Raw genomic sequence first — 18,989 nt, forward strand, 5'->3', positions numbered from 1 at the left:
ATAGAGATTGCCAAACCTTATCTATAGAACTTGAAAAGGACAAGGCCGCATCTGGAAATTCTAAGATCCCAGGTTTCGATAGGGCTGCTACAAAACTAAAAGAATCTAAGGGAAAAGCAGCCCAAGAACCTGAAAGTGAGCTTGTTCTAAAGTTGCTTCAAAAAATTGAAACTATGGAAATTAATCATAATAAGGAGATAACCACTTTGCAGAATAGGTTGATTCAAATGGAAAGATCGCAAACGCAAAATTTTCAACCTCAAAACAATAATAATAGAAATAACAATTGGCAAAGAAAGGGTCAAACTAGTGAGCAGAGACCTCCTAATCCGCTGACTAATTTGGTTGATAATGCTCCTCCTTATTGTCGGGTTTGTGATGCTCTTCATGAAGAGGCCACGTGTCCCATTGTTAGAAGAATTTTAGATAGTGGAATGTTTGGAACAGGCGATCAAATAAATGTAGTAGGCAGCAAGTTTCCTTTGTCTTTGGATGATTGGATAGAGGTTAAGGAAAGGAGTCGTGATGTTGAGAATCTTTCATCAGCTTTTAGTATAAATAACCTTGAAAACGAAGATGATATTTTGGCTAGGTTATATGGTGAAAAACCCTCTCCTGAGCAAATCTTGGAAATTGCTAGAGATAAGGGTTTGACCTATCAGAGAAAGGATAAAGATCAAAGCGGGAATCAAATACCCCTTCGAACTTTTAACCCTGGTGTAAACTCTGGAATAGATGTCGATTTGGGAAATTGGTATAACAATGCTAAAATCTGGGTTCCTGTCTCCGAGATTGCTAAAATCCCTTCCCAAAGAGACAAGTTACTAAAAGCGATTCAAGGTCCTCAAGTCAATACTTCTCAACAGAAGACTCGGGAAGTTGGCTATTATGATGCTCCCATATATCTGCAAAGCTTAGATGCTGATAACAAAGATCACCAGCCTTTTTTCATCACCTTATTAGTTAATGGGTATAAATTGAATAATTGCATGTTGGGTTCTACCGTTCTGGTGCATCCGCTTGTGTAATGACTAAAAGGGTCATGGAACAGCTTAACTTAAGAGTTTCTAGACCCTATTATAACATATGCGCCATGGATTCTAAGAAAATCGAAGTACATGGTTTAATCAAAGATTTGCAAGTTCATCTTTCAGTTTACCCAGACATCATGGTTGTCATGGATATTGTTGTTGTGGATGTGCCTGATGCCTGGGGTATGCTGTTATCTAGAAAGTGGGCCTCTGATCTAGGAGGAAGCATTCAAATGAATTGGTCATATGCCATGATTCCTTCTCCTAGTGGTGATGGTTTTGTAAGACTAAATAGAGAGCCCGAAAGAAAGTTTCATGTTGAAGATCCTAGGAGACCTCATAACGAAATAATTAAAGAACAATCTGACATTGGGAACTACGCCATCATGTCTAATTTTATAATTCCTCCCGATGATAAGATTAAGGGTCTCAAGGATAAAGTTTGGTATATGTACTTTGATGGTGCATCATCTAGGGCTGGTAAAGGTGCGGGAATAGTGCTTAAATCTCCCCTTGGTCACATTTTCAAGTTTGCCTATCGATTAGAATTTGAGGCAACCAACAATGTCGCTGAATATGAGGCTATATTGTTGGGTCTTGAATTGGCCAAGTCCTTGAGGGTTAGATTGCTTAGCATTAAAGGAGATTCTGATTTAGTTATCATGCAGCTTAAGAATAAATTCACATGCAGAAATCAAAGATTAAGAAACTACAGAAATGTTGTGTGGGATACTATGGGGCATTTTGATGCCCTTGACCTCGAAGCAATTCCGAGAGAGCAAAATAGTCTGGCAGATGAACTTGTTGTAGCTGCTACTACTTTCCAGTTGTCGGATGAACTAATTAACGATAAGATTAAAATGGAAGTAATATTCAGACCATCTGTTCCAGACAACTCAGAGCATTGGCAAGTTTTTAATGACGAAAAACAAGTCATTCGTTTCCTTAATAGTTTAGATGAGTTTGAGGATTTCCGGATAGTTTCTGAGGAGGAGGGAGTTTTAAATCATGAGCATATCATAAATCCTACTCCTAGGAATGTGGTTGCTCTTGAGCAACATTTTGATCGGCATGATGCTACGAAGCTGAAAGAAGAAAACAAGATGGACCCAAGCGAGTACCTCGAAATTAATATTGGTACTTCTGAAAACCCGAAAATGGTTAAAATTGGTAAAGGTACTAGTTTGGAAGAAAGGAAAAAGTTAACTAATTTACTTCGCGAATATCGAGATGTTCTAGCTTTTTCTTACGACGAATTAAAAGGCTATAGGGAAGATGTTATGGAGCATACTATTCCCTTAAAAGACAAAAATGCTAAACCCTTTCGTCAGAAACTTAGGCAAATTAATCCTAAGTTAGCCCCCTTGGTCCAGAAAGAACTTGCAAAAATGCTTGCAGCAGGGATCATCGCTCAAACTAGGCATTCGACATGGTGTTCGAATTTGGTGATTGTTAGGAAAAAGAACGGTACAATAAGACTTTGTGTCGATTTTAGAAACCTTAATCTAGCATGCAAAAAGGATAATTACCCTTTGCCAAACATGGAAAATTTGTTGCAAAGAGTAACTGGTTCTGGAATGATGTCGCTGCTAGATGGTTTTTCTGGGTACAATCAGGTATGGGTTAAAAGGGAAGATCGTCACAAAACCACATTCACGACGCCATGGGGTACTTTTGAATACATTAGAATGCCGTTTGGATTAACAAACGCTGAGGCTACTTTCCAAAGGGCTATGGATTATGCCTTCAAAGGGTTAATCGGGAAAATTATTGAAATTTACCAAGATGATCTTACTGTTTTCTCTAAAGATGGTATCAGTCATATAGATCATCTTAGGCAAGTCTTCGATAGATGTAGAGAATATGGGATTTCTTTGAACCCGCCTAAGTCTGTTTTTGGGGTAACGAAAGGGAAATTATTGGGCCATATTATTTCGAAGGAAGGAATCAAGATTGATCCTGAAAGAATCGAAGCAATCCAAAAGATTCCTCTCCCGCATAATCTTAAATCCCTTCAGTCTTTCCTTGGAAAGATAAATTTTATTAGAAGATTCATCCCAAATTACGCAGAAATAGCCAAGCCTATTCAAAATCTTCTAAAAAAAGATGCAAAATTTGTTTGGCAAGAAGACGGCAAAAAGGCTTTCCAAGAAATCAAATCTGCTATCGCAAAAGCTCTTGTCTTAGTGAGTCCTGATTACTCCAAGGATTTCATGATTTTTTCTTTCGCTTCCGAGGATACCATTGCCGGTGTCTTACTTCAAAAGAATAAAGATGGTCACGAGCAGCCTATTGCTTTCATGAGTAGAGCACTTCAAAATTCCGAATTGAAGTATAATACCATGGAAAAGCAGGCCTATGCCCTGGTTAAGTCTCTTAAGCACTTTAAAACTTATGTGGGTTATTCTAAAATCATTGCTTTCGTCCCACATTCTGTTGTTAAGGATATATTAACTCAAACCGATTGTTTAGGGACTCGTGCTAGGTGGGTTACTAAAATACAGGAGTATGATTTGGAAATCAGACCCACCAAGTTGATCAAAGGCCAAGGCTTAGCTCAGATGTTAACTGAAGGTAATGAAAAGACTCTTGGTTTGTTATGTCTTGGCGATCTATCTTCAGAGTTGCAGAGATTAGCGGAGCATGAGTGGTATAAGGACATAGTTTATTACTTGATGAATCTTGCATGTCCTAACCATTTAGTCGCTCATAAGCGAAGGGCTCTTAGACTAAAAGCCACTAAGTATTGCCTTATGAAGGATGGCCTTAGATGGAGAAATCCTGAAGGCTTAGTGCTTAGGTGTGCTGATGATGTTGAGTCCAAGAAATTAATCTCTGAGTTTCATTCAGGATTCTGTGGTGGTCATTATGCTGCTAGAACTACTGCCCACAAAATCCTGAGAGCTGGCTATTATTGGCCTTCAATTTTTTCTGATGTGCACAAGTTTGTTAGAGCGTGTCAAGCCTGTCAACTTTTCACTGGGAAACAAAAGCTTGTTGCCCTTCCTCTACAACCTGTCATTGTAGAGGCACCTTTTCAGCATTGGGGTCTGGACTTCATAGGGAAGTTCCATGAAAATTCTAGCAATGGCTATTCATGGATTTTGACTGTTACGGATTATTTTACTAAATGGGTTGAAGCCATTCCTGCTAAGAATGCCACTGAAAAGGTTATTATGGATTTCATTGAAAATAACATCATTACTAGATTTGGTGTCCCTGCTAAGATCACTACCGACAATGCCAAGGCTTTTAGTTCCTTAGAGTTTTCATCTTTTTGTTTCAAGCATGGCATTGTCTTATCTCACTCGTCAAATTACTATCCTCAAGGTAATGGTTTGGCTGAATCAAGTAACAAAAATCTCATAACCATTATCAAGAAAATAGTAGGAGATAACAAGAAATCATGGGACAGCAAAATCAAGTATGCTTTATGGGCAGATAGAATCACTAAGAAGAAAGCTACTGGTAAATCTCCCTTTGAATTAGTTTATGGCTTGGATGTTATTTTACCTGTGCACCTGAAGTTGCCAGCTTATCAGCGTCTCCAGAATTTTTCTACTAATAAAGATGTTGTTCAGAACAGAATAGATCAGATTGTGGAGTTAGATGAAGCTCGTCGAACAGCCTTTGATGCTATATGTAAAAATCAATCTAACATTAAGAAAAGCTTTGATAAATGCTCTCGATCTAGATCTTTGCAGGTGGGAGATATGGTATTGCTTTGGGATCGCAAAAATGAGAAACCAGGAAAACATAAGAAGTTTGACAGTTTGTGGCTGGGACCATACATCATTAGAGACATAGCTGGACCAAACTCATTCCACTTGAGCAGATTGAATGGCGAACCACTTGATCTACCAGCAAACGGCCAGATGCTCAAGCTGTTCTTCAGAGATGATATCTGATGCCATGGGGGCATCCTTTGTATTGTATTTCTATCCCTACTCCTTGTCTTTTCAGCATTTCATTTTTGTCCTAGGATTAGATTTACTTTTCATGTTACTAGATAGTTAATAAATGAAGAGCTTTTATCTTTCCCGTGCTTAATGTATATGATGATTTTGGATGGACGCTACTTATTTTTATCTGTGTGTTGCATGGATGCAGAGTCTGGATTCTCACATTCCTACAGTGTAGCAACGTGTCCCCAAGTAGAGCCAGATGTTGACCACTACCGGTCAACTACACATGCAGTACCCCCCCCTTTTCTTGCAAAAAGGGGTAGCACCTGATCGACGTGTCCGTGCCATCCTGCAGTCATCAGCAGCTTAATCATTTTGATTGTAAACCCAGTCTGCATGTATGAATTGTAAATAATCTTAGCAGATATGAGTCTTGTATGTAAATTGCCTAGGTGGACCTAACTTTCTAATGGTGATCTACGTCCCGGAAGGTTTTTCGTCTCACCGATCCATGATCGGCAAAGTTTTCCTTCAGCCTGACCCCAAAGCCGGGATGGATTTTATCATTAGAATTTTAGGAGAATCCTAGTGTGTTAATCTGCTAGATTATAGTTGTGTCGCAGAAACTGGGTGATTTGTGTGGGTCTATGTTAAAGGGGTTTTCCTCCCTTAAGATGTAAAATTGTAAAAGTCATGATGAAAAGTGTTCTTGAGGGTTAGAAAATGTTTTAATCCCCCTCATGAGTCCTAAGTCCTAGGTCCTAGGTGATGTTTCCAAAGGCTAAGTTCGAGGATCCATTTAGAAAATGAATTAAAAATAATAAAAAAATTAAAAAATTAAAAATAATATATATAAATTAAAAAATAAAAAAATAAAAATTATAAAAAAAATTATAAAATAAAGCAAAAACCCTAAAATAATAATATTTTGAGTGAATGCATGTAAAATATCATTTTTTAATAAATCAACGGATGAGATTAAGAGATGTCTTGATTCTCATCAACGGTCGAGATCATTTCGACATGGATCACTCGAACTAGCCGTTGGGATCATTTCCTTTAAATAGGGTGCTAGGGGTCATTTCAGATCATTCGATCTGTGAGTCTTGTGCCGAAGAAGCTCTCTTGTAATCTGCTCTCTGGTTAATAAAAGAAGACTTTGGGGTTCAAATCTTGCTGGTGTTACTCTCTGGAAGTGCTGTGAGCTATTTTATTTTCTGCATATTTTGTATTTCAGCCATTAATAACAGCTTATTTTAGAGTATTGTGAGCATAGGTATCTTGTTCATTTGCTAGGGTTTGAATGATATTAGGGTTTCTGGAGTAATGGCAGGTATCTCCATTGCTTTTTGAAATCTAGTATTATTTTCTCTCTCTTTACTGATGGTTGAAGCGAGTTGTGCAGGAAACCATTACTGAAAAGGACTGGTGGGCGTTCGGGGAAGTTCTAGGCTGAACCAGCCAACTCCCACAGGCTCTTCCTTGCAGAGCCCAGCTAATTTTTACCCTGGGTTAATCATTTAAATTTACTTTTCTGGTTTGCATGAGAGATTTTTCTAAGCCTTTTCACAACAAATTTGAATTTTCTAATATTTTGAAAATATTACTACTGTTATTGCTAAATCTGGCTGTTAAAGGGTCAAAGTCTGTAAGTTACTCAGCTGATCTGGGGTTTCAAATTTTTGCTTTATACACAGATTTAAAATTAGGGTTTTATTTTCTTTTAATTGCAGGTACAAGTTTCCTTTTGGGAAATTCTTCAGGGTTTCTGGAGCATTTAATTCAAAAAATTTGAAATTTCTGGACCCACGCTTCTGCACCGTGACCACCATCCGGCTGCCAAAAAGCTCCACCTCCCATATATCTTCATTTGCATAAAAACATTTGTTGTTTGCTTTCATCTGAAAATTCATAAACTACCAGACCTGCACAGCAAATTTCGCTTCACAGTTGCTGATCTGCCCATCAGCTTTTTGTTGATCATAATCTGCCATCGTTGCTCTCTGTCGACCGTCCAATAACCTGCAGTGAGAAACATAATGTGGGCCACCAGCGAATGACACTTTCTACTATCGACTCCCTGCGTCCTGTACGTTTCACACAGCCCTGTCTAAGGCTGCAAATCACACGCTGAGGTTTTCTGGCAATTTTTTTTCATATATTAGTTGCGTTTACTACTCCACGCTGGCCCGAGCCTCTCATTCTACCTACGTATCGCATCTTACCTTCCCTTCCATCTCTCATACCTGCGTTCCTCCATCGAATTTCCGCGGATCTGCACACACCCATGCGTTTTTCAATCATCAATCACCTGGTTGCTGGAGGTTGCGTGCTCTCAAGCAGTGGTGTTGAGTTCTGACGCATATGCAGACATATTGTGCATAAGCAGCAGGAAATAGACACGCTATTCGACGTAAGGCATTCCTTGCCAGGTAACTAAGCCGAGCTCAGTCGAATTTGCTCAGGTAAGCTTTAAATCGACTCATGTTTTGGCCCGCCGCCGTCGACTGTGCTTTCATCTATTACGATCATATTTCCACAGTTTGTTTCTTTAAAATCGTGACTTAGGTTGTTTTTTTTCATGTAATCGTTGGAATACAGTATGCGTTTATACGTATAAAGCGTCATAAGCGTAGGTCAATTAGAAAGGGGGGTAGCATTATTTTAGTTTTGTTAGATAAATTTTAATGATATAAAGTTTTCCTCCTTAGGTTAGAGCTTTAGCTTTAAAGTAGATTCAAAATAATTTGAAGTTTTTTTTGCCTCAGTCTAATATTTAGTTTAGGATTTCTTAAGTTTTATTTTTTAAATTTTAATTTAGCTTTATTTTAGTTTTAAATTCACCTTTAAAAAAAAAAAATCATAAAAATTTCAAATTTCTTTAAAAAAAAAAAAAAAAAAAAAATTATAGATTTAGATTTTATTTGGGTTTTAGCTTAAAAAAAAAAAATTTTTGCCATAATTTGAAAAGCATAAAAAGCATCGTGGAAATTTTTGCCAGATTCAGTTGTTTTCCTCAGGAAATCATCATGTTATATTGAGATTTAAATTTTTCAAGTCTGAATATGAATGTAATATCTGGTTAATGATTCATGATTTGAGTGGTTGTGTAAAGCATTCATCTCTTCAAAATTTTCAATTGCTGGATATCGTTATTGAGCTTTGGCCATTATAAGAACTTTGTGGTTTTACTGGATATTTAGCATCGTTCAAGATACTTGATGATAAATGTTTGTTGTTCATGGTTTATATTTCCACATCATCTAGCAAGTAATCGTTTAAACATCAATCTCACAAGGCACTGGTCCGCTAAATTAACAAAATCTTTTTAGTGCTTTGCGTCTCCCAAACCAACTGATCAACAGTTGGTCTCCTTCACCTCATAGGGTCTACCCCCCTTAGCCACGGGAGACAGGCTTAAATGGAGAGACCAGGGATCAAAGTGACAGCCCCCGGTCTGAGCGTTGTCGTGTCAATCTGTGCGACAACAAGCCCAATATCAATTTAGCAATCACATTAACATGACAGTAAATGCATATAGAACATAATTAAAAAGCAGAGGACAAGCCAAGACAAGAGGACACAAGATGTGGGGAAACCCCTTGATCAAGTCCTCTTATTATTCTTCAAAAGTTTAGCAGAGAGAGAGTAGAGTATACAAAATTCACTTGCCCAATCACAGTCAAATTTGTCCAATAAAACAGCAAGAAACAGGATGCCCTCACTAGAAAGTCAACGTTGGTCAACTTAGCAGAAATCTTTCTCCAAATCAGCTCGGTCAAACCCAATCAATTCGGCCTCCAAGGAGAGGTTGAATCAGCCCAAAACATTCTCAAAAATATCAATCAAACTCGATCAATGCAGAGTCAAACCTACGGTCAACATGGTCAAACAGCTTAGAATGCCTCGATCTCTGTGCCCAAAAATGCGGCTTGCCCAAACAGAATTTCTCCTAGGAAAATCACAGTCAAACAAGGTCAACTGCTGCCCGGTCAATGCTGGTCAACCCTTCTACAATTCGGTCAACGCATAAAACAACAAATTACAGACTTGTCCTTTGCATGTGTGGAGGAGAGAGGCTACCCAGAAATACGTACACCTACTCAGATGAGGAGAGAGAGAGATATGTGAGTGATGAATGATGTCCAAATGAGGTAGATGCACCTTCTATTTATATGCAACATTGAGGATGAAAAGACATGTCTTTTGGGCTTCTGAACCTACATTAGTTTGTTGTCCGACCTTGACAATTTGTCCATAAACGAAATAAATTCATAATTCCATTTATACATGTCAGAATGAGATGATATTTAGATCAATCCTACACCTATCAGAAAGACGAACCCAATAAAAATATCAGCTACATCATATGAGTTGTCCAAGGTGGAGTTTGGCCCTAGTTTCCAAATTTAACAAATTTTCTTTGATGATAAAATCTAGGGTTTGCAACAAACCCTAGTAGAGTCTATCATACAATTCTAAAAGTAATATTGAAGCCCTAGAGGTATAGTACTATGATTGGATTGTAATTTGATCAAATTGTCGATATCTAAGGCTTTGTGTCTCGATAATAAAGTCTAGGGGTTTGTGACAAAACCCTAGCTAGAAATTGAAGTTTAGTATGTCTCTTATCGATTATGAACCTAACTAGGCTTAGGTATTTGGTGTCTAAAGTTTGAATGTTTGAATCCTTCCATTATAGTAATATGATTTAGTTAACTTAATGCTTTCGTATATTTGTACTTTGTTGTATTTGCTATTAAAGTTTTGCGGGTACATGATCTTCAAGATGTTGAGGATATTTGTGGTTGAAGATGTTTATAATAATGAGCATGATGAAAGGTAGCTATAGGAATTATGATCATCAAGATGACCTTAAAGCCATAAGAAAGATGAAGCCTTGAAAGCATGAAGTTTTTCCGATGTTATGAAGTTGTTGATCTCTCCAAGTTGAGAGGGAACCTGGATAGAAGAAAGGGTATATTTCCCCAATTAAGATGGAGGACGTGTTATGAAAGTGAATACCTTGAAGTAAGAAAAGGTACTATAAACAAAAGACTTGAGAAGATTTGAAGATATATTTAGTGTTGCTGAAGAAATAAAAGAATAAGAAAGCTTCCAACAAATTATATATGGTTAACTTTATGATGATATAAGCAACATATGAATGAATGAGGACCCCAAAGGTTTGTGTTTACTTGTATGTATATTTCAAAGTTTATTGTCGATTGGGGTTTGTGTTTGAACAAGTAAATCTCTCCATAAGAAGGATGAACACTTGAGAAGCATGCTTGGATAAATGGATATATCTAGTTTGATAAGGAGAGTTGAAGCATCTAATGGTGGATGCTTGGGAGAACATTTGGTCGGCCTATGTGTTGATGTCCATATCCCGAAGAGGGAGGATGGCATTGGTCATGAAGCTCCAACCTTGGATATGCACCTAGATCCCCGAGTTGATGGTTAGCTAGTAAGATTGATGGTAGCTAGAGTGGCTGAAAGCTTGAGTCCATCTTAGTCCAGCTCGGATAGAATACCTGTTGATTTTTGATAGCATCAGATGTGCTCTAGCCTTGAAATTTAGAGGAAAGGCTAAGGCCGATGAGATCTCCAAGACCTAGAAATTGTTTTGAGAAATTCCACCTGAATGAGGAGTTACTAAAATAATTAATATTTTTAATGGGTTCCTAAGTCTAAACTTAGGAAAATAAAAATATTAATGGGTATTAATAAAGATAAGGATGAGAAGTTTCTAAGAGACGAGGATCAAGTCTGTTTTAATCTTAGCCATTGATTAGGGACTTAATCTCGATCATTGATTCATCAACAGGAAAAGTATAAGAAAAGACTTGATGGTCATTTGGGGACACACCGGCAGATACTCAATATCTCAAGGAAATTCGATTCTTAAGGAAGAGGAGATTGATTTTAGAGGGAGTTGCAAGGTGGATGAAGAGGAGCGCTTCAGCAACAGGCAGTGATCGAGGAGAAGGTGATGCAGGGGCAGTGAAAGAGAGCACAGAAAAAGAGATGCATGGCCTACACAGGCTAATGCAGAGGGACGCAGAGCCACTCAAAGCCACGCTGGGTCAATCAGAGTGACACAAGGGTGACGCAGAAGTGGGAGCAGGGTCTCCAAAGTGTTAGATGGTCTCTGAGGGAAAGTCTCAGGTTTTTTCTTTCAGTTTCTTTGTAAAATCATTCCTTGTAAAAGAAATTGTTGCTGAAGATTAATAAAGCCCTCATCTGTTGCACCGATTTTCCCGCATTGTGTTTTTTCGACGACAGTTGTCCAAAAATAACTGTGTCGATGTTATTGATTCTTGTGCATGTATTTTTTTCTCTGGGAAATTGTGTGATAAGTGCAGTAGAATTTATTTTAATATTTGTTGAAGGAATTTCGTAAATAACTTATTGAGAATAATAAGTAGATGAAATAAATCAATTGCTGCAGTGATAGAATTTCAGTTTAGACATTTTCACATGGTATCAGAGCAGAGATCGAACAACAAGGAAAGAAAATCGGTTATGGGCCAAGAGCATGCTGCAGAGCATCCACTAAAGGGCACTCACGCAGATTTCTAGAAGAATGCACAAGGGACGAATATTCGATGTTAGCTTCCAGATTGGAAGAAGAAATCGCTTGCCTTGCAAACTCTCCCTCCTCGGGGGTTTGGTATATAGATCAGTGTGGAAAAAGTCGAAGTCGGGATTAATTCAGCAAGGGTCCAAAAGTTGAAAAACTCGGCAAAGTCGGGAGTTTTTCGAAAAAGTCGGAAAAATTAAAAAAATATTCATTTTTTTAAATTTTTTTTAACATCTAGAGTATCCACAACATCAAATAAATGCATTTCCACATAAACATGTAAAGAAAGCTAATATATAATATGTATATGAAGTCTAGTGCTACATCACATATCAAAATAGTGAATCAACTCCTGAATCTTGAGTCTTGTCTAAGTCTCAACTCTCAAGAGTCAAAATATCAACAAAAAATATAATAAATGTACATCATGAGTCATCTAAAAGTCATCAAGTAATCACTAATAGTAATCAGTCACTGAGATCCTCTTCCCCTTTTACGGGAATAGGGAATGGCTTTGCCTTTTCCTCTAGAGGAAGAAGACCCTGCCCCTGGGGATACAAAATGAAATGGATTCAATCGTCCTCTAGAAGCCGATGGAAGAGGTGGCCTCTGTGCTACGCTGCCGCTGCTGCTGCCCACCCTAGATGGTGTCACCTCCTCCTCAGCATCCTCATCCAGCTCTGCTACTGCCTCCTGACCCTGATGTTGCTCCGCCTCCTCCTCCTCTATCTCTGGCTCTCCCTCCTCTGCAACTGCTACATCCTCTAGATCCACACCTAACCAATCCGGGATCGTGTCCAAGATCGGCCTCTCAGTCTCGACTCTCCATGAAGCGGTGGTATCAATATTGTCCAATGAGATGGCTTCCACATCAGTAGGTTTCTGAAGCTGTCTCACCCACAATCGAAGATTGTAGTAGACATAGACCATGTCATTGAGGCGTTGGGACTCCAATCTGTATTAGGGTCATAGATTGTAAATTAGTACTTAGAAAATTTAAACATTAAAATTAATCAAACGAATTCAAAAAATTTAATTTGAAATCTTTTTAGTTTTTACCTGTTGCGCTTTTTGGAGTGTATTTTGTCAAATACACTCCAATTGCGCTCACACCCAGAGGAACTGCATGTTTGGCTGAGCACTCGAATGGCAAGCTTTTGGAGATGGGGTACTCTGGCACCATAGCTTGTCCACCAAGCATCTACAAGTTAAAAGAAAAATGAGAAACATAAAAAAAAACATTGAAATTCTAAACTTGAAAGTTTGAAACAAACTGAAGCTTACCTAGCATTTTGGTCGTCCTATTCTTAATAGCCATGTTAAAACCAAATGTGCCACCTCCCACCCTATAGACCTCCATTTCTTTAGAAATCTCCTCACGTTCTTGCTCAGATGACACCATCCTCTCGACACAAGTGAAGAATCCATCCATCACCTCAGCATCAAATCTGAAACCACAAGCATAAGAAAATGCAGGGTTGAGGTAGACACCTGCAGCATGAATGGGGCGATGGAGGGTATTGTTCCATCGCTAATCAATCACTCTCCATATGACCTATTGTTTCTCTAACCCCTCGTCTCCCTTATCTGCATAATAAGCACGGATGGCTTCTTTGGCCCTATCCATGGCCTCATACAAGTAGCCCATTGCAGGCTTCTCTCCATCAACCAACCGAAGAACCTTTACCAAAGGTTCTGAAATGGCACACACCTCCTCTACTCCTGCCCAAAAGCTCTGATCATATGAAACTAGTCTGCATATGCCCTCTCCCTCCGATTTGCGGCTAATAGATAAAGAACGCCAATCCGCTGAGAGAAACATGCTCTTCACCTCCCACATAGAATTCAACAGAGACTGAAGAGATATGAAAGTAGTGTCAAATCATGTAATGGCAAGCCGCACCAACTCTTTGTTGTTGGTGAATTTTCTCATCAAGCTAAGCACAGATGAATGATTATAAATAAATTTTGTTATGCTCTTGGCTGATTCAACAATATCCCTCACAGTAGGAATTTTACCTATATCCTCCAACATCAAGTCAATGCAATGAGCAGCACAAGGTGTCCAAAACAAGTTAGGATACCTCTCCATAAGCATCTTGCCAGCGGCAACATAATTTGCAGCGTTGTCCGTTATGACTTGGACAACATTGCTCAGGCCTACTTCCTAAATGAAGAGGTCCAACAACTCACATAATAAACGTGCATCTTTAATGTGGTCAGATGCATCAACAGATTTCATAAACATTGTCCCCTTGGGACAACTAACCAAGAAGTTAATAAGGGTCCTACCCTTCTGGTCAGTCCAACCATCTAACATGACTGTGCATCCAGTGTGCTCCCATGATGCCCTAAACTCTGCCAATCTAGCAGTGCAATCAGTCTTTTCATCTTGAAGAAGAGGCCCTCTCAATTCTGCAAAGGTGGGGGCTTTGTACCCCGGGCCAACGACAGCAACAGCATCAAACATAGGCTGGTAGAATGGGTTTGTCTTGGCAATGTTGAAAGGAACATCACTCCATAGAAGACACCTACTGACCAACTTGTCAGCTTCTGCCTTTTCCTTTTTTTTCAGTGATGATCTGATCCCAGGTTGTGAACCAGTTGTTGTTCTAGGAACAAAAAAAGATGAGATAGAAGGATGAGTACCCATGGGTGAGGAAGGTGATGCTGCTGTAGAAGCACTGCCACTCTCAATTCCCCCCACTCTTGAGCCCCCTACAAGTTGTTTTGTTATTGCTGCCCTGGTCTCTTTTCCCTCCTCTTTATCCATCAATGATTGAATGGCCCGTCGGATGATTTCTGGAGTTGTGTTTTTGCAAAGTTCAACATTTTGCCCCGAAATTTGCCCCAAATGGAATTTTAATCTGTTGATGCCTCCTGACATATGCTTGCCACACAACTTGCAAGTCAAATACATTCTATTGACCCCCCCAGTTTCGGGTGTAGCATCAGGCTCACCAAACTCCCACATAGAATCCAAAATCCTCGGCATTTTGTTTTAAACTTTGAGCCGGAATTTAAAGTTTAAACCTGGGCACAAAAAAAATTGAAACAACTTCAATTAGCAATGATCCATCAAAAATTAAAATAGTAGCAAATTAGCAATGAAAAGAATGCAAAGAAAGTGGTACTGTCACTGTGATTTCAATTTTCAGCCCTTGTGTATATTTTATTTATTTATTTTGTGAATATATATTTGGGATTTTACTTCACTGTTTTCACATTTTCTTTGAATGGAAAGAATGCATGAAAGTGGTACTGTCACTGTGATTTCAATTTTCAGCCCTTGTGTAAATATTTTTTATTTATTTTAATATTTTGTGAATATGTATTTGGGATTTTACTTCACTGTTTGCTTGCAGATTTGAAGGGTAGGGCGTAGATCTCTTAAACAAGTTTTTACAGGTGGATATGGCCTCATAAGAAGAGAAACAAATTAATTTTTTAAAGGGCAAGCCCTCCTCCTCCTTGGTGGCCTAAGTTATCAATTTTTTTTGGGAATTTTTGAGGGCTGCAGACCTTTCCTAGTCTCTCTACGAAGCCACAAGCCTTCTAAGGCTACCCTCTGCTACTGTAATGTTTTTTAAATTTTTTGCAATTTTTAATTTTTTTTTGAGGTTATTAACTTTGAGTCTTTGACAAATTGACATGCCACTATCATGTTTGTAGATGAAGCAGAGTCGCAGACAACTCAAACAGTTCATTCAATAAAAAAAATTTGATTTTCTCAAGCTGCAACTTATTTAATATTTATCACTTGCCACCACTTTCTGCCATTACATCACAGGCTTGACACAGAAATAAAACAAAGGCCGACAACACTAAACCATAATTTTCAAATAAAGCTAGTCCTTCCCTGTACAAAGTTCAAACAACTTTACATTATGCAGCATATGTTCATGAGTTGAAAGTTCTGTGTGACATAGACATTAGCATTACAAGTTGTGAACACTGAATATCATAGGTATCACTTTGTCATTTTTAATTTTCGCAGATCATGGAAGAGTTCCTTATTTCTCTTCTTAGTATTATGAGCCAACCGAAGAGTTCCTTAAGGCTTATACTTATGCAAAAGAGAGAGCCAAGACCCTACAAGTGGAGACATAAATATGTGTGGTAGACTTGGTAACCTTAGGGTATTTGCACAGGTGCACCGTGAGCAGAAGACGAAAGATTGATGGGTTGATCATGCAAGGGAATGTATGACGTAAATTTTATGGTGAACCGTGAGAAATCAAAAGCAATAACTATTCAATATTAAACAGGAAAGATTTATTATTTAACTATAACATTGGATGAGGATCTACGCTACCGGCAATGTTCAGTCTTGACAGTTGAACTGGAAGTTGGAACTTGGAACGCTATCAATGATTCAATCCGGCTCCTCTCCACGCTTGCACGATTCAAAGTTCAAACCCTTGTTCTCTGAGCTCTCGGTTCTCCAAACGCAATGAAAAACGCACAACCAAATCGCAAAAACTAAACCGAGTTATAACTTATAACCATTTGCGGCATTTTATCAGCGAAAAAATTTCCACGACGAGTTTTTCGATCGACTCGCGATTTAATCGGGAGTATTTCGAAAAAATCGCGATTTTTTCGTTTATGAAAAAATCGCCAAAAAATCAGCCGATTTATTCCTTTCGCTGAAAAAATCGCGTTTTTAGGAATAAATCCTGATTTTTTCGGGACTTTTTCCACACTGATATAGATAGTGGAGCTGCCTGGCATATGACAGGAATTTGAGAATGTTTTTCAGATTATCAAGAAGAAAGAATGAATTTTCAGATCACCATGCGGAATAAGGCAAAGTGTACTCCATTAGGAAGAGGTACCATAATTTTTCAAACCGAAGCAGGAAAACGACTTCGAGCAACCAATGTGTTGCATGTACCGGGATTGGGGATGAACTTACTTTCCTATCTCAACTTCAAAACAAGGGCTATGACATTTTCTTTATTAAGTAGAAAGTATATTTCAAACACCCAAGTTGGAAAAAGAAGGCTCAGATTGGAATCAAAAGTAACAGGTTGTACAGTTTACAACTAGAATCACCAATGGCACTGATAGGCAGTAATGGAGACAAAGACTTGAATGAGCTATGGCATAGAAGGATGGGACACTTACACCATAGGGCTCTGAGAATTCTCAGGAAAACAATATCAGGAGTTTCAGAACTAAGTACTGAACGAGATGATGTATGCAAAGGGTGCGCTCTGGGCAAGTATGCCAAAGTTGCGTTTTCCAGAAGTAACAATAGGGCGAAGAGTGTGCTAGGCTTGATACACTCAAACATCGTCACCTTCATCGATGACCATTCCAGGAAGACTTGAATCTACTTTCTGAAAACCAAGGATGAGGTTTTTGGTCAATTCAAAGAGTTCAAGGCTCTAGTGGAGAATCTGACAGGAAAGAAGATAAAAGTGTTGCGCTCGAACAATGGTGGAGAGTATGTTGACAAGGAATTCACCGATTTTTGCGCTAAGGAAGGCATCAGAAGAGAGTGGACAACTCCCTACAATCCGAAGCAGAATGTAGTAAAAAGCAAAAACAGGACTATTGTGGAAGCAGCTAGGGCAATGTTGTATGATCAAGATATGCCTAAATTCCTGTGGGCAGAAGCATGCAGAACAACAATTTATGTCCAGAACAGGACTCCTCACAGGGCATTGGGCAAAATCACTCCAGAGAAGGTCTTCACTGGGAAGACACCTGAAGTCAGTCATTTCAGGATATTTGGGAGTTTAGCATATTGTCGTATACCCAAAGAGAAGAGAAAGAAATTATATCAAACTGCTGAGAAAAGATATCTTGTGGGATATAGCGAGAATGCTAAGGCATATAGAGTCTATCTTCTAGGGAGTAGGAAGGTAGTAGTTCAGTGGGGATGTAAAGTTCATGGAGGATAGAGCTTTCAAAAAATCCCGAGAAATGCCTTCCGAGGAGCAGTCGAAAGATGAGTCGTTGGTCAGACCACTTCAACCAGCAGAAATTGGTACCAGAAATCCTCCTGAAGACAAGGCTTCAGAACAGGAGGAATCTCAGGAAGAAGAGGAGTTGATAGATGTACCTACTACCAGTGGAAGAATGAGCCGGGAACTCCGACAGATTCTACAAGATGCAGAAGACTTCATTGGTGCACCCAGGAACAGTGAAAGGGAGCGAAGACAGCCAAACAAATACCAAGCCTTAGTAGCTCAGGTTGGGGAACCTTCTAGTTTTCAGGAGGTCGTTCAGCATCAAGTATGGGTAGATGCTATGGTGGAGGAATACAACTCTATAAGGGTCAATGATCTCTAGGAAGTGGTACCTAGGCCTCAAGACAGATCAATGGTAGGTCCGAGATGGATCTACAAGGTCAAATATGCTGCAGACGGCAGTGTGGAGAAATACAAAGCTAGGTTCGTGGCTAAGGGGTATGCTTGGAAGGAAGAGATAGAATACGAAGAAACCTTCGCCATAGTAGCCAGGTATACTTCTATTAGGACCGTGATATCTCTTGCAGCACAGATGGGGTGGGAGAGACGACATTCTTGAATGGGGTAATAGAAGAGGAAGTATACATCGAACAACAGAAGGTTTTGAGACACATGAGAAGGAATCTCATATATGCAGATTAAAGAAAGCCTTGTATAGTTGAAACAGACACCTAGGGTATGGTACGGTCAAATTGATGGCTACTTGCAGAAGATGGGATTCGTCAAGAGTGATGCAGACCCTAATCTCGATTATCTAGTTGTAGAGAATGAACCTCTAATCCTAGTGTTATATGTGGATGATCTCTTCCTGACAGGATCATCCAGGCTCATCAAATACTGCAAAAAGAACCTAACCACAGAATTCGACATGAAGGATTTGTGACAAATGCCCTATTTTCTAGGGTTGGAAGTTTGGCAGCAGAAGGGTGAGATCTTCCTGGGACAAGGGAGATATGTTACAGAAAGCTTGAAGAGATTCAGGATGCAGGATTGTAGACCGATGGCTACTCCAATGATCACCAACTTGAAGAAGATTGATGCATCAGAAGATAAAGATGTTGATCCCACTTTGTACAGGCAACTCATAGGGTCCCTGATGTATCTAGTCAATACCAGGCATAAATTTGTTACACTGTCAACACCCTTAGCCAGTTCATGGTAGAACCTAAGAGGGCGCACTAGGTAGCAGCCAAACATGTTCTCAGGTATATACAAGGAACAGTCGAGCATGGACTATTGTACACCAGAGGCAATGACATCAGGCTAAGTGGGTTCACTGACGCAGATTGGGCTGGAAGTTCAGTAGATCAGAAAAGTACTACTGGGTACTGTTTCAACATTGGATCAGGAACGACCTCCTGGTGCAGTAGAAAAGACAAATTCGTGGCTCTGAGCTCAATTGAAGCAGAATATATGGCATCTAGCACAGCTTCGTGCGAAGCCATATGACTTAGGAAATTGCTTGTGAATCTATTCAGGAGAAGGA

The 18,989-nt window shown here is 39.1% G+C and overlaps 2 protein-coding genes across 6 annotated transcripts in view; both read right to left on the minus strand.

Annotated features, from left to right (window-relative positions):
• SPPA (signal peptide peptidase) overlaps positions 1-18,989 on the minus strand; it is a 471,996-nt gene that overhangs the window by 292,499 nt on the left and 160,508 nt on the right. The gene's annotated exons all lie outside the window — the stretch shown is intronic.
• Positions 11,913-14,548, minus strand: LOC149145866 (uncharacterized). Of its 2 annotated transcripts, none has more exons than XM_089449827.1 (2): positions 12,582-14,548; positions 11,913-12,477 (listed from the first exon to the last, which is right to left on the minus strand). In XM_089449827.1, the coding sequence occupies exon 2, from the start codon at positions 12,450-12,452 to the stop codon at positions 11,994-11,996; it is 459 nt and encodes a 152-aa protein (XP_089305953.1). In that variant the 5' UTR covers positions 12,453-12,477; positions 12,582-14,548; the 3' UTR covers positions 11,913-11,993. Both variants share the same exon structure in this region; 1 of them encodes a protein (XP_089305953.1).

This window comes from Pinus tabuliformis, chromosome X (genome assembly GCF_031772625.1).
Source record: "Pinus tabuliformis cultivar Carrire ecotype Pingquan chromosome X, CPIR1, whole genome shotgun sequence".
Taxonomy (NCBI): Eukaryota; Viridiplantae; Streptophyta; class Pinopsida; order Pinales; family Pinaceae; genus Pinus; species Pinus tabuliformis.

Excerpts from the sequence above, each read along its gene's own strand:
- LOC149145866 (XM_089449827.1), bottom strand. The coding sequence starts at position 12,452 with ATGGTCTATGTCTACTACAATCTTCGATTGTGGGTGAGACAGCTTCAG.